At 35.4% G+C, this 14,274-nt stretch overlaps 1 protein-coding gene and 1 non-coding gene across 5 annotated transcripts in view; one reads left to right on the plus strand and one right to left on the minus strand.

Moving 5' to 3' along the window:
- Positions 1-14,274, minus strand: part of ARHGEF12 (Rho guanine nucleotide exchange factor 12) — a 162,261-nt gene that overhangs the window by 13,132 nt on the left and 134,855 nt on the right. For all 4 annotated transcript variants that reach the window (XM_066371665.1, XM_066371664.1, XM_066371666.1 and 1 more), the window contains 7 exons: positions 12,072-12,226; positions 11,012-11,158; positions 9,040-9,125; positions 7,359-7,484; positions 5,751-5,865; positions 3,893-3,993; positions 728-805 (listed from right to left, as the gene is read on the minus strand). In XM_066371665.1, coding sequence (XP_066227762.1) covers positions 728-805; positions 3,893-3,993; positions 5,751-5,865; positions 7,359-7,484; positions 9,040-9,125; positions 11,012-11,158; positions 12,072-12,226 — 808 coding nt within the window. The remainder of the gene's footprint in view (positions 1-727; positions 806-3,892; positions 3,994-5,750; positions 5,866-7,358; positions 7,485-9,039; positions 9,126-11,011; positions 11,159-12,071; positions 12,227-14,274) is intronic.
- Positions 4,403-4,464, plus strand: LOC136389762 (U7 small nuclear RNA). The gene has a single exon (XR_010748336.1). It is a non-coding gene; the product is annotated as a U7 small nuclear RNA (small nuclear RNA).

A 14,274-nucleotide genomic window follows, 5' to 3' on the forward strand; every position in this document is an offset into this window, starting at 1 on the left:
CTCCTGCACGCCAGGCCGATGCTCTACCACTGAGCCAACTGGCCAGGGCCTCTAAGCTCTAGTTCTAAAGAAACTTCTAAGAAATAGCACTTATGAAAAGTCCAGGTAGTACTCAGGTTTGCTCTAAATATTAATAATTTAATAAGAGAATCATCTTTTAACTAGTATAAGTAGCTCTAGAAAAACCTCATTCTGTACTTGCACATTAGCATACTTGTTGATAAACTGTTATGTGACACAGAAGTCTACTTTAACAGCCACCAAATCCATATGCCAAAACAACCATCAGGTGAAACAGTACAAGAAAGATTTAAAGTCCTACATAGTTATTAACAGAAAAGCCTCATGTACTAAAAATGGCAATAAATTATTTTCATATCATTCCTAAGGGTTTCAACTTTTATGCTTCTGAAGAGCTTCATGGAAAAATAATTATCTGGAAAGTTCCCACAGTAAATAGCCCTATTCTTATTCAAACTATACAACACAATGAAATTAACATGCAATGTTCCTTAGTCTCTTACAAATCTGTCACAAATAGTCTCATAGAAAATATTCCTTTAGTGAAAGACTAAAATAATCCTCACACAGACAAGATATTTAAAAGAAAGAACAGAATTATGATACAAGAACTCCATCAGGTGATGTATGTTCCCACTGAGATGTTAATACCTGCCAGGTCTTTAGTAAATTTTATTTTAAAAATTATTATTAGACTCTCTCTTACCCTGAGCTCTTCAACATTTGGGTACTCTGACAACTTCAGATTGGAGGTATCAAGGCGACGCTGATAATCTTCTAAACGCTGAAAATTAAGACAAGATAGAGCAAAAGTTACTGCTTGGATATTAATGACCTCCCTCCCTGTTTCTAAATTAAATGGACATTTTTATCCTACATTTTACTGAGCAATCTGCAATACTAGACAAAACAGACAATTCACTCTTTCTTAAACCACTCCCTTCCCTTGGCTTTGAATACTCTCCTAGTTTTGTCTTATCTCTTTGGCTGTTCTTTCTCAATCTTTTCAAACCTACTAATCTCTAACTAGCTTGTGTTTATTTTCTGAACATGTAAATCATGTACATGGTACAGAATTCAGAAGGCTATGCAAAGCACACAATAAAAAGTAAGTCTTCCTCCAACCCTGTTCTCTTGCCTCTATACCCCCAATTTTCTCTGAAGAAATATCCATTTAGAGGATAGCCTATGAGAAAACTTCTAAGCAAACAGAATATATGTGTATGCTTATCTCTGCACATGTTGTGTATACATATTGTTCAACAAAAAAGATACAGTAGCATAATATATTTATATACACATTTTTCTGTATATGTGTATCACTCATCAATCTATAGTGGAGACTATTCCACGTTAGCACATATAGAAGAGATTTGCTTTTTTTTTTTTTTTTAATGGCTGCATGGTATTCAACTCTGAATGAACTATAGTTTATTTAACTACACCTTACTGATGGACATGTAGGTTCAATAACTTATAATAAACAATACCGCAATAAAATGGCCTCAAACATATACTTCTGTACATATGTGTAGATATATCTGTACAACAAATTTCTAAAGGAAGAAGTGTTACATCAAAGGGAACATGCCCTGGCTGGACAGCTCAGTTGCTATGAGCATCATTCAAATACACCAAGATTTAAGGTTCGATCCCAGGTCAGGGCACATATAAAAATTAATCAATGAATGCATAAATAAGTAGAACAACAAATCAATATTTTTCTCTCTCTCTCCCTTTCTCTTTCTCTCTAAAATCAAAAAGAAAAAAAAAAGCCATGTATAAAAAAATTTCAAACACACAGAATGGATGTGGATAGTGAACACCCACCCATATGCCCACAACCTATATTCTACAATTAACACTGGCTATGTTTGTTTTGTCATATATCCATCATCCCTCTATCTATCCATTAATCCATCTTACATTTTGGATGCATTTCAAAACAAGTTACAAACATAGCACACTTTACTGCTAAACATTTTAGCATTCCTATAATTAACAACAGTTTAATATTTGTTTACAGTTCTTTTTATAAAAATTTACAAACAGTGGAATTTTAAATGTACACAAGTTTTTACAAATGCATATATGCCTATGCAATCAAACTCCTTTTAAGATATAAAATACTACCATCATCCTCATACTTTTCCCTAATATGTCCTCACACAACCAGTGACAACCAACCACTTCTCTTATTTTTTCCCTACCATAGATTAGGTTGGCCTGTTCCATAAGTTCATATAAATAGAATTATACATAAATATTCTTCTGGGTCTGGCTGCTTTCGCTCAGCACTGTGTCTGTGAGACTCATCCATGTTGTTTCTATCAGGGGTCATTCCTCTTCATTGCTGGTAGTATTCTTGTTTAGGATTACGCAAACCACATTTGGTTTATGTTATAAACATTCTGGTGTAAGATTTGGCATATATTTTCATTTCTCTTGGTTAAATAACTAGGAACAGAACTGCCGGGTCAAAGAGTAGATGTATGAATGTGTATTTTAAATTTAGATAAATATTGCCAAATTGCCCTTTGGGGTTTCATTATTTTATACTCCAAACAATATACCTGGATGCATCTGTTTTCCTACAGCCTTGCTAACAGAGTTGTCATCATACTCAGTTCCTAAGAAATTATATCCAGAAATTGTATCAGTAGGCCTCCATATGCTCACTAACTTATATTTTATCTTCAGTACAGTTCACTTTCAGAGGTGGGCCCCATGTAGCCAGCTGCTTACTGTACATTTTCACCTGATATCACAAACTGAACTCATAATTTTCCCCACAAATCTGGGACTTCTGCACTCATCTTGTTCACCCAAATGTGCAAGCCAGAGACCTTAGATTTATTCCTGACATCATTTATCTTCAAATCCTTCCTAAATCAGGCACCAAATCCTGTCAATTTTATCTTCTAAATTCTTTTCCACTTCTTGCATTTCTCTAAGCCACCATGTTCTATCCTGGACTGCTGCAAGACTAGTAATGAGCTCTTCCATTTGCTCTCTTCCTTCAACCCATTCTCCTAAGAGTGGATGAGTGTGACTTGTAAAGTGAAAAACCTGAATGTGCCACTCTCCTTCTTAAAGTTTATAGTGAATTGCTAGTGCTCCTAGAATAAAAATCAGAATCTTTAACATGGTCTCCAGGTCCCTGTCTGATTTGGTCCTAGCCTACTGTATCTCATTTCCTATCACTAGGACTCCATGCAGGCAGGGTAAACACTCATCTCATCTTTCATTCCTTAAACAGACCATGCTTTCTTTCTTTTTTACCCCTAGACTTATGTTGCTCCTTCTACCTGTAAGGTTGCCCTCTTTCATGTTGTTTTCTTTCATTTCCACTCATCTTTCAGAGGTTGGCATAAATGTCAATTCTTCAAGGAAGCTTTCTGTGATGGCCATCACCCAATATCCTCAAATCAGACTACTCCTGTCCCCCCAAGTTACACTCTAGCACCCTGAAATTCTCCTTCACAGCAGCTATCAAAACTGATACAAAATACTTGCACAATAATCTGTTCAATGCTGTTCTATCCTACTAGAAACAAGCTCAATGCGGGCAATTGTTGTACCCATTTTTTAAACCACTCTATACCTGACACTCAGCATAATAGATGCTCTATAAATATTTGTTGAATGAAGGAAAGAATGAGTGAGCGAGCAGCTAGAGATGCTCAAAAAAGTCAAACACAACTCTGATGTTCTATCATAAATTAATATAGACCCACCTACTACATGAGTAGTTAACAAATGCCCACCCTTCAATTATGTAATGATACTTTTAATTATTATTTCACAGATTCCAGGTAACACTAATTTAATCCTCACTATGTCATCCTGTGTCTTGTTTTTCCTTTCTTACCTGCTTGTTTTCTGCCTCCTTGACAGCCTGATTGACATAATTTAAGATCTGACGACAGTGATCTGCAGCTTTCTTCACCTTCTCCCTCTCTGTTGGCCACTCTAAAGGGCAAGAAATCAAAATGTAAAATGGAGGAAATAAAAAAAAACTATACATGGTATCACTTTTTTTTTTAATTTTTTTTCTTTTTTTTTTTTTTTAGTTTATTCATTTTTAGAGAGAAGAGAGAGAGGAGAGAGAGAGACAGGGGGGAGGAGCTGGAAGCATCAACTCCCATATGTGCCTTGACCAGGCAAGCCCAGGGTTTCGAACCGGCGACCTCAGCATTTCCAGGTCGACGCTTTATCCACTGCGCCACCACAGGTCAAGGTATCACTTTTTTTGAGCAGTTACAAGATCTTTGTATACCAGGCTAAAACCTATGGCAGAATCTCAATTCAGGTAGACAGGTGAAACTTATGACAGTACTTTAAAACGTAAATACTAATCTTTAAAAGTAAACCATAGTATAAGTGCTTACAGCTCTTTTTGAATTTGTCTAGTAGGTCTTCCAGTTTTTATCAGAAGCCAGAAGCCCCCCCCCCCAAAAAAAAAGTAAACCATAGTATAGAAACCCAAATCCAAGGAAATGATTTATTTCAAGCATCAAGCCCACTATGTTACTCACTCCAGGGAGGTCTCATTCACAGTGTAAGCAAAATAAATGGGACCCCTTCCTCCCGAGAATTTCACAGCGCACAGCCTATGTAATTATGTCCAATGCGCCTGTTAAGCAATATATTTTGAATGACAATTCAAAATAACTCAAAAGTTAGTTTCTTTGAATTTGAAATTATATTTAAAGAAAGTAAAAAGATGAGAACATTCATATTAAAAGTTGAAATTTGCCACAACACGGTGAGGTTAAAGTGAGGTCTACAATATAAACACCAAAATCAGGATATTCAAAATTACAATCCTCCAAACATAGTCCAAATATAATGAAGATATATTAAAATATAAAAATTAATGTGTATGAGTGTTTTCAAATTCTCAGGCATAAGAAACAGAGGCATTTGAGTGCATAGAATTATTATATATTTTCCTCAGGGTCTTTTTAAAAAATTATTAATGAGGGCTAAGTGTAAGAGCCTAAAGCTTAATTAAAAAGTTTAGATTCACTACATGTTTTAAAATAGGAGAGTTGGAATTATAATGTATCAATCACTTGGGTTTAATGAAAGTACATATACAGATACAAAACATCTCTTCAACACAGTGCAAGCATTCTTCAAAGGAAATATGATATCTGCCAGAGGAAGATTTGGTGACTTTCTTCTATAAAGAGCCAGTCATAAATATTTTATACTTTACAGGCCAAATGGTCTTTGTTCCAACTACTGACCTCTGCTGCTGTGGTGCAAAACAGTCAGAGACTATCTGTCAACAAATGAGCATGACTAGGTTCTAGTTTACTTTACAAACACAGGTGATAAGCTAGACTTAACCCATGATCCACAGGTCACCAAACCCTGTGCTAGACCTATAGTGGAGTACATTAAATCAAATATTATTTATTGATGTGTAAGAGAAAAGGGTAGAGAGAGAGAAAGAGAAACACTGATTTGTTGTTCCATTTATTTATGCGTTCATTGGCTGATTCTTGTATGTGCCCTGACTAGGGATGAAACTGCAACCGTGGTGTATCAGGATAACACTCTTACCAACCGAGCACCTGGCCAGGGCCAAGACTGGATTGAATCTTATTAGAAAACTTTGCTCTACTATTTGGAAACCTCCAGGCACCAGAAAACTGTGAGAGAATTTTTTTTGTTTTGATTTGTTCCTAAGCTTTTGAATTTCAGTGAAAATGCTGTACCTGTGTATTTGGCAATATTATCCAGTAGAAGAGGGTACTTAGTAAGCCTCTGCATTTGGGTAGGAATGATATCCTTTAGCTGCAGACGACGACATAGCGGATTACTCTCAGCATCCTAAAATAAAAGTGGAATAAATGAATTTATAATTGTTACTGGGACTATACCTAACATTCATCATATAAGTGTCTATAGCATCATGGTTCTGGTAATTAAATCAAGACTTAAAACTTGCCAAGATATACCACTGTCACACTATACTTCTGCTTTCTTTTTATCACTAAACTTCTCTGTTATCTGTATAAACAAGGATTGAGAGCATGCATAATCACTCTGACTCACTTTCTTGCGATGAAACAGCTTTATCTTCACATATTCAGAAAATCTAGTTAATTTTCCTATAATTGGCATTCCTACTAAAAACCATTCAGCTAATTTGCTGGCTGCTATTCCAAGTAGGCACAATGGGTCACCAGTCTGCACTTACCAGTTCATCAATAAAAGGGGTCTGCAAACTGTTCGGGAAAGTGTTAGATAGTAAATATTTTAGGTTTGCAAGCCATGCAGTTTCTGTCATAACTTCCAACTCTTATTTTAGAAAAGCAGCCACATACAATATGTAAATGAACGAGTATCGCTTTGAGTATTAAAAAGTTCTAAGATGGCCCCCAAAATTCCCTCTTTGGTGTACACCCCTCTCCTTGCATGGGACAGAACCTGAAATATGATGGGATATCACTCCTATGATTAGGTTACTATCAGTTGACTTTTGAAGATTTTCCTAAGTGAGTCTAACTTAATCAGAGGACTCTTTAAGGGAAAGCTCTGTCAGGGAGATGCATTCCTACTAATTTGGAAGAAAGCAAACATGCATCTTATAAACTGCCTATAGGAATATGGCAAACAAATACGGGCAATCTCTAGGAACCAAGAGCAGTTCGTAGCCAACCAGAGCAAGAAGACAAGGATCTTGGTTGCACATTTATAATGACATAAATTCTGCTAATAACCAGAGAGCTTAGAAGAGGACCCTAAGTCTCAGATGAGAACTACACGGCTCCTGCTGACACCTTGATTTCAGCCTAGTGAAGCCAAGCCGTACCTGTATTCCTCAACCACAAAAAGCGTGACATAATAAATTTGCATTATTCTAAGTTGCTATGCTTGTGGCAATTTATGATACGACAAACAAAAAACTACCATACTGTTTTCCAATAAAACTTTACTTACAAAACCAGTCAAGAGGCTGGATATGGCCCATGGGTTGTAATTTACTGATCCTTGATCTATATACCAACATATACCTCAATAAGTATGTCTGTTGTTATATTCTTCCCTGGGCTTGATAGAACCCCATTCTCATGTTTTAACATTATTTTAACATTGTACATGAACCATTCCTGGACAATATCTCCATGGTAATATGAACTTCTATATATTCTTTATTTTTCATCACTCCAATATCAACTTTATACTGTTTAGTAATTTAAGAGAGCATTTATAGTTTTATAAAACATTAACATATATAAAAGACTTAGAATTCCCCAGTTTATTCTGTAGCTGATAAAAAATTTTATTATTTTTTCTCTTACAAGAAAGACTCAACTTACTTGCACAAAAGTCTGGAATCTAGAATCCTTTTTCTGACGAGATTTGATCATTTCCAGGGCAAAGGGTTGGTTACTGCAAAAGGTAGCAGCAGCATGTTTCAACTTCTCCTCCCCTGGTCCACTGAACTGTGCCAAGAATGCAAAGAACATAACAGAGGATGGGATACTGAGCTGATCAGAGGCTAGACAACATGAGACAACCACAGTCCTTTCAATATTTCAGTAAATATTCTCAAGAGACAAGAAACAAATACATATATATGTGGAACATTAATGTTTCTCTGTTATAAACATCTGACCCTGACACATCTGGACCTTTTCTAATTATATTCTAATGTTTTCTTCCTTGTAGCCTCCCACACTTATTACCTTTTCAGCCTATACCACTTCTGTATTATCTATAAAGGCTGACATAGGGAATTATGAGACGTAATACACTTAAAAGAGACTTTGGGTGGTGGCACACAATGCAATATACAGATGATGTATCAAACTGTACACTTTAACCCTAGATAATTTTATTAGCCAATGTCATCCCAATAAATTCAATTAAAATAAATTAAAAATAATATATAAAAGAAAAAAACAGATTAAAACTTAATTTTCTTAGAATCTGATACCTTCACAAATATGACTCTCTTATTGCTTGAGGAAGATTATGATTCCCTAATCCTGTTCTATGAGTCAAGTGGCTAAGAAGAGACCTACTACTAGATTGGTAGATTCTAGGCCATGAGCTCACCATCAATAAAAGGAGTTAAGATAAAGATTATTTTAGTGACCTACTAATATTTAATCTTTAAAAAATTCATCTTTGTAGAATTACCAAAATCTTATGGCAGGCTACTACACATTAAAGTAAATTCCTATGGGCATGTCTAAACAATTCCTATTCAACCTGTGTTAAGATTTTGTGTACTACATGATGTCCTTTACAATTATCCACAGCCTTAACTGTAGAACTTTCTTTAAAAGTTTGAATTAAACCCCCTTTCCCATAGGAGGATTTTATGTATGTTCTAGTTTAAGTCTTCCAGCTATATATTCCCGTAACAATATGTATTCTCCTGTTCTTGTAACACTCATCAAACCTGAAATAACTAATTAGAAGCTTCATGAGGGAAGAAGCCAAATCTGTTTTTGATTGCCACTGTATCCCCAGCACAGTGCGTGGTACATAAATATATATTTTGGGGTATATACTGACAAAGAGTCAGAAAAAAATAATAAACACTTGATAAATAGCTACTATAATCTCTGAATCTTTTATTATACTATAATTAAGATCAAATAATTTTCACTCTTCTACTATTGTGATTATAGTTCTGGATCTACAATTGTCTAATGTTGTGCCATATAATTCTGAGATTCGAACAACAGAAGATAGCTAAAATTCTGTATCAGTTAAATTATTTTTATGAAGATCCATTTTACTCTATTCTTTAAAACACAAAGAATATGTTTTAAACACAAATCTTTAATTTGATGGGAAAATAAAGAGCCTTTAGTTTGAGCACTTAATAGAAGACATTAACCAAAAAGTAATTACTCAGCACTCTTCTCATCTTTACATTAGCTTTGCAAATGGAGGAGGTATGCATATTTGGAAAGGTCAATTAGCCTTGAATCTGATCATCAAATATCTATAAAATTATTCAAATAGAATAGCTTATTTCCTTACCCAGGTCAGTAAATCTTCTCCAATTTGATCAATAACAGAGGTCTCATTCCTCTTTCGAACAGCTTTCATTTGCTCATTCAACCCAACTAAAGGGGAAAAAAATAAAATAGAAAAATTAAGCATATATGCATTTTAGGTTGAGTTCCAAGAACTTAAATTTTCAAAATAAAATAAATATCCAGAATAGTATAGCTACTTCTAATCTTAAATATAAATCTGGACACAATTCTTATACATCTATATATTTGTGAGCTCTATCTGAAAAATAGGTGACGAAGTATAAATCCATGTGGACACTAGCAAACTGAATACAAGATATGAAGTTAAATATTCATTCAACTTCAAGACTCCATCTATAACCATGCTTAGGAAAACTTAAGTTTAAACAGTGCAGCCCTGGCTGGATAGCTCAGTTGGCTACAGCATCGTCCCAAAGCACAGAGGTTGCCAGTCTGATCCCCGATCAGAGCACATACAGGAACAACTCAATGTTCCTGTCTCTCTCTCTATCCCCCTTACTCTCTTGTTAAAATCAGTAACTTAACATAAAAAATTAAATACTGCAGGTGATTCTGCCTACTGTTCCTCTCAAAATGCTTATGTTCACAGGCAACAGATGTAATCAAGGCTGAATTTGTCAATGCATGCTGGTGAAACCTAAAATCATCCTCCCCAAAAAGTAAAAGGCATCAAATTGGTGGGCAGGTATGGTATTGAAATGTGGTGATGGGATCCCTGATAAAAGAAAGATGAAAAATTAAGGATCACAGAGAAACAGTGACTTATAAAGAGCAACAGAGGCCCAGGCCGGTTAGCTTGCTCGATTAGTGTTGTCCTGAAATGCTAAGGTTGCGGGTTCTATCCCTGGTCAGGGAAACTACCAATGAATGTGCAAGTGGAAAGCAACAAATGAATACTTCTCTCTCTCTCTCTCTCTCTCCTTGTTCTGTCTCTCTAAAATCATCAATTAAAAAAAAAACAACAAGAAACAATATTACTGACTACAAAGTCTGACATGAGTACAACTAGGGAAGTCAGCAAGAAAGAATTTTTTTTTTCGTCTTTTTGTGACAGACACAGAGAAAGAGAGAGAGAGAGAGAGACAGACAGACAGACAGATAGGGACAGACAGACAAGAAGGGATAGAGATGAGAAGCATCAATTCTTCATTGTAGCATCTTAGTTGTCTGTTGATTGCTTTCTCATATGTGCCTTGACGGGGGGACTACAGGAGACTGAGTGACCCCTTGCTCAAGCCAGAGACCTTGGGTTCAAGCCAGTAACCGTGGGGTCATGTCTATGATCCCATGCTCAAGCCAACGACCCTGCGCTCAAGATGGTGAGCCCCCGCTCAAGCTGGATGAGCCTGTGGCTCAAGCCTGCGACCTCTGGGTTTCAACACGGGTGCTCTGCATCCTAGTCCAACGCTCTATCCACTGTGCCACTGACTGGTCAGGCAAGAAAAAATTTTTCTATATTTATTAAAGCATTTCAAGTAAAACAAAACAAAACAAAAAAACAATAAAATAATTTAATTCCTGAAAATGATACCATCACATTACTATTTTCAAAATGCACTTGCATGTTATATGAGATATGAAATATATTATATGGGGGGTGTGTGTATATATATATATGTATATGTTTTAAAAACATACACACTGTAATTGATAGAAAATTTTCAAGGGTAGTTTCTACTACTCATAGACAGTAGAATTTTTACACAGTAGATATTGACATTAGAGCCTAAGTCCTGTGTTAACACTTTGTATGTAAAAGGCTGGTATGAAGTTGGGGGTAGTGGATATTCAAAGATCCAATCATTTATTTATGCTATGCTCACATATGTAATTTCAGGAAAGCTCACATGGATACATTTACAAGATTTTACTGTTATGGTACCTTTATATACTCATTATCTTTTTATCTATTGGAAATGTTAGGGACAAAGATCAGAGTCAATTTCTCTTACCGTGAAGTTGAAGAATATCTTCCAAGTTTGAAAAAATTTTCCGTAGTTCTGAAGGTGACAGGATGCCTTCTCTGGACACTCGCTGATAGAACACTTGATCAAGAACTTTTAATGTTCGAACATGAGCTCTTTCAGTATAAAACAATTCTAAACAGAAAAAAAGTAAATATAAAATGTTGCCTTACTTAGGAAACTTCATGAAAAGTCTAGTACCTATCTTACAGCATACATAGTCATAATATTATTGACTATATTCTAATAAGTTTTTACTGGAATTAACTAGCAAGTAAGTTATATAATTATTTATAGTTTAAAAAGGACCTAGTATATCTGTAGCTACTTTCTTGATTCCACAGAACTCGCTTACATATTGGCTCTAACAGTTTAACACTGGCAAAAAAAAAAAAATCATTCAAAACTATTTTGTTCTTAAAAGTTAACAGTGTACTTACTCCAAAACCTGTACTTAAAAGTTAACTGTATTCCAAAACTCACCTGTCTTTTTACAATAGCACTCACCAATCACAACTACAACAAGAGTCCAGCTTAGAAATAACCATACTTTTGGTTATCTAATTGCCTATAAACCCTCATTTTTGAGGTCAGACTTGTAATTTCACTATGTTATCAGGGACAAGAAGATAGTTCTTCATTCATAGCCTAAAGATAGCAAAGGATACAGCATCCATGTCAGATCTGTCACATGTATGCTTGGATAAATAAAGAACACTGCATTAGGATCAAGGAAGACCTGGATCTTACCTAGTTTTCTCCCTGTCACTTACCAGCTGTATGACCTTGATTCATTCAATCACCCTGAGCCTTAGCATTCTCACTTACAGTCTTTGCACAAAATGAACTTAGCTTGAAAGTAAAGTGATGAGGCTAATGTTGTCTTGATGATTTTTACAAGTTTTAAAGTTCAAGGATCAGCTTTATTTTTTAATTACCTCTTTGTTTAAAACAAAAGTTAAGCAGAAACTTTGAAGCAAACACCAAGGCTTTGGGTAATTTCTTACTCTAATAAAAATATATGTAAACAAAAACTAATTAAACTCACCATTAATTACTTCCTGTCTTTTGATTTCACAAGGCTTAAGTCCCAATAACACTTCTCGACTAACGAGCTGCTGCCAGTTGGGTGGATCTGTCTCTAAGTCATTTTCAAACTGTTCGTCCTCACTTTGACTTTCTCCAAAAGCTATGCTGTCAAACCTAATGAAGAAACAATGATGATGAATTCATTTGATAACATCAGGTAAATAATGGGAAATAGCAGAAGTCTTTACATTACAATAAATCAGTCGGATAGTATATAGTGTTTCTTTTAAAATTTTTTTATTTTTTAATTACAAGTGACATACAATATTAATTTCAGGTGTCCCAACATAGTGACTGGATGTTTATATAATGTATGAAGTAATCACCCTGGTAAGTATAGCACCTTTCTTACACTATACAGTTATTATAATGTTATTGACTCTATTCCTTATGATGTACTTAAAATTTCCATGACAATTTTTATAACTGTCAATTTGTACTTTTTAACCCCTTCACCTTCTTCACCCATCACATCAACCCCACTCTCGGTTGGCAACTATTTGTTGTCCAAATCTATGGCTTCATTTTGGTTTTGTTTGTTCATTTATTTTGTTGTTTAGAATCCACATATAAATGAAATAATATGGTATTTGCCAATACCGTCTGGATCCGTCCATGTCACAAATGAAGACTGCATTTTTTATGGCTGAGTTAATATTCATTGTATAAATGTTCCACATCCAACCTACCTATTTGTCTTATTGATGGACACAGGTTGCTTCCATATCTTGGCTGTTGTACATAATCCTATGCATATATCTTTTCTAATCAGTGTTTTGATTATCTTCAAGTAAAATACCAGGAAGTGAAATTACTGGGTAATCTGAGTTTTATATTTGATTGTTTGACGAACATCCACAATGTTTTCCTTAGTGCTTATCAGTACACAACGATTCCCTCTTGTCTACATCCTCTCTAAAATTTGTTTGATTTATTAATAGAAATTTTGAGAGGTAGAGTGGTATCTCATTTTTAGTTGGCATACTGATAATTACTGATGTTGTGCAACTTTTCATACATCAATTAGCCATCTGTATGTCCTCTTTGGAGAAGTGTTTATTCGGGTCCTCCCCACATTTTTTCATTGAATTGTTAGTTTTTCTGGTGTTAAACTATATGATTTCTCTGCATATTTGGAAATTAACCCCTTATCAGACGTATCATTGGCAAATAAGTTCTACCATTCCATTAGCGTCTTTTTGTTCTGTTCATGGCTCCCTTCGCTGTGCAAAACCTTTTTAGTTTCATGGAGTCCTATTTGCTTATTTTTATTTTTGTTTCCCTTGCCTGAGGAAACATATTCAAAAACCTATTACTAAGAGCAATGTCAAAGAGTTTACTACCCAAAAGTTTTATGATTTGTGATATTACATTTAAACATTAAACCGTTTTATTCTTATATCCAGTTTTATCCTTTTGCACATCTTTCCAGTTTTCCTAACACCATTTATTGAATAGATTATCTTTACACCATTGTAAAGCCGTGCCTCCTTTATCATAGATTAATTGACCATATAGGCAGAAGTTAATTTCTGGACTCTCTATTCTGTCCCATTGAGCTATGTGTCTGTTTTTACGTCAGTACCGTGCTGTTTTGATTACTACAGTCCAGTAATAGTTTGATAGCAGGTAATGTGATACCTTGAACTTTGTTCTTATTTCTTGAGACCTCTATTTGAGTTTGTGGTTTCATATAAATTTTAAGATTCTTTGTTCCGGCCGGGCACACAGGAGAAGCGCCCATCTGCTTCTCCACCCCTCCCCCTCTCCTTCCTCTCTGTCTTTCTCTTCCCCTCCCGCAGCCAAGGCTCCATTGGAGAAAAGTTGGTGCGGGCACTGAGGATGGCTCCATGGCCTCTGCCTCAGGCACTAGAATGGCTCTGGTTACAACAGAACAACGCCCCAGATGGGCAGAGCATCGCCCCCTTGTGGGCGTGCCGGTTGGATCCCGGTCAAGCGCATGCGGGAGTCTGTTCGACTGCCTCCCCGTTTCCAACTTCAGAAAAATACAAAAAAAAAAAAAAATTCTTTGTTCTATCTAGTTCTGTGAAAAAAGGTATTGGTATTTTGCACTGAGTCTGTAGATTTCTTTGAGAAGTGTAAACACTTTAATGATGTTCATTCTTCCTACCTATAAGGACAGTTTACGCTTAAATTTATTT

This window comes from Saccopteryx leptura, chromosome 1 (genome assembly GCF_036850995.1).
Source record: "Saccopteryx leptura isolate mSacLep1 chromosome 1, mSacLep1_pri_phased_curated, whole genome shotgun sequence".
Taxonomy (NCBI): domain Eukaryota; kingdom Metazoa; phylum Chordata; class Mammalia; order Chiroptera; family Emballonuridae; genus Saccopteryx; species Saccopteryx leptura.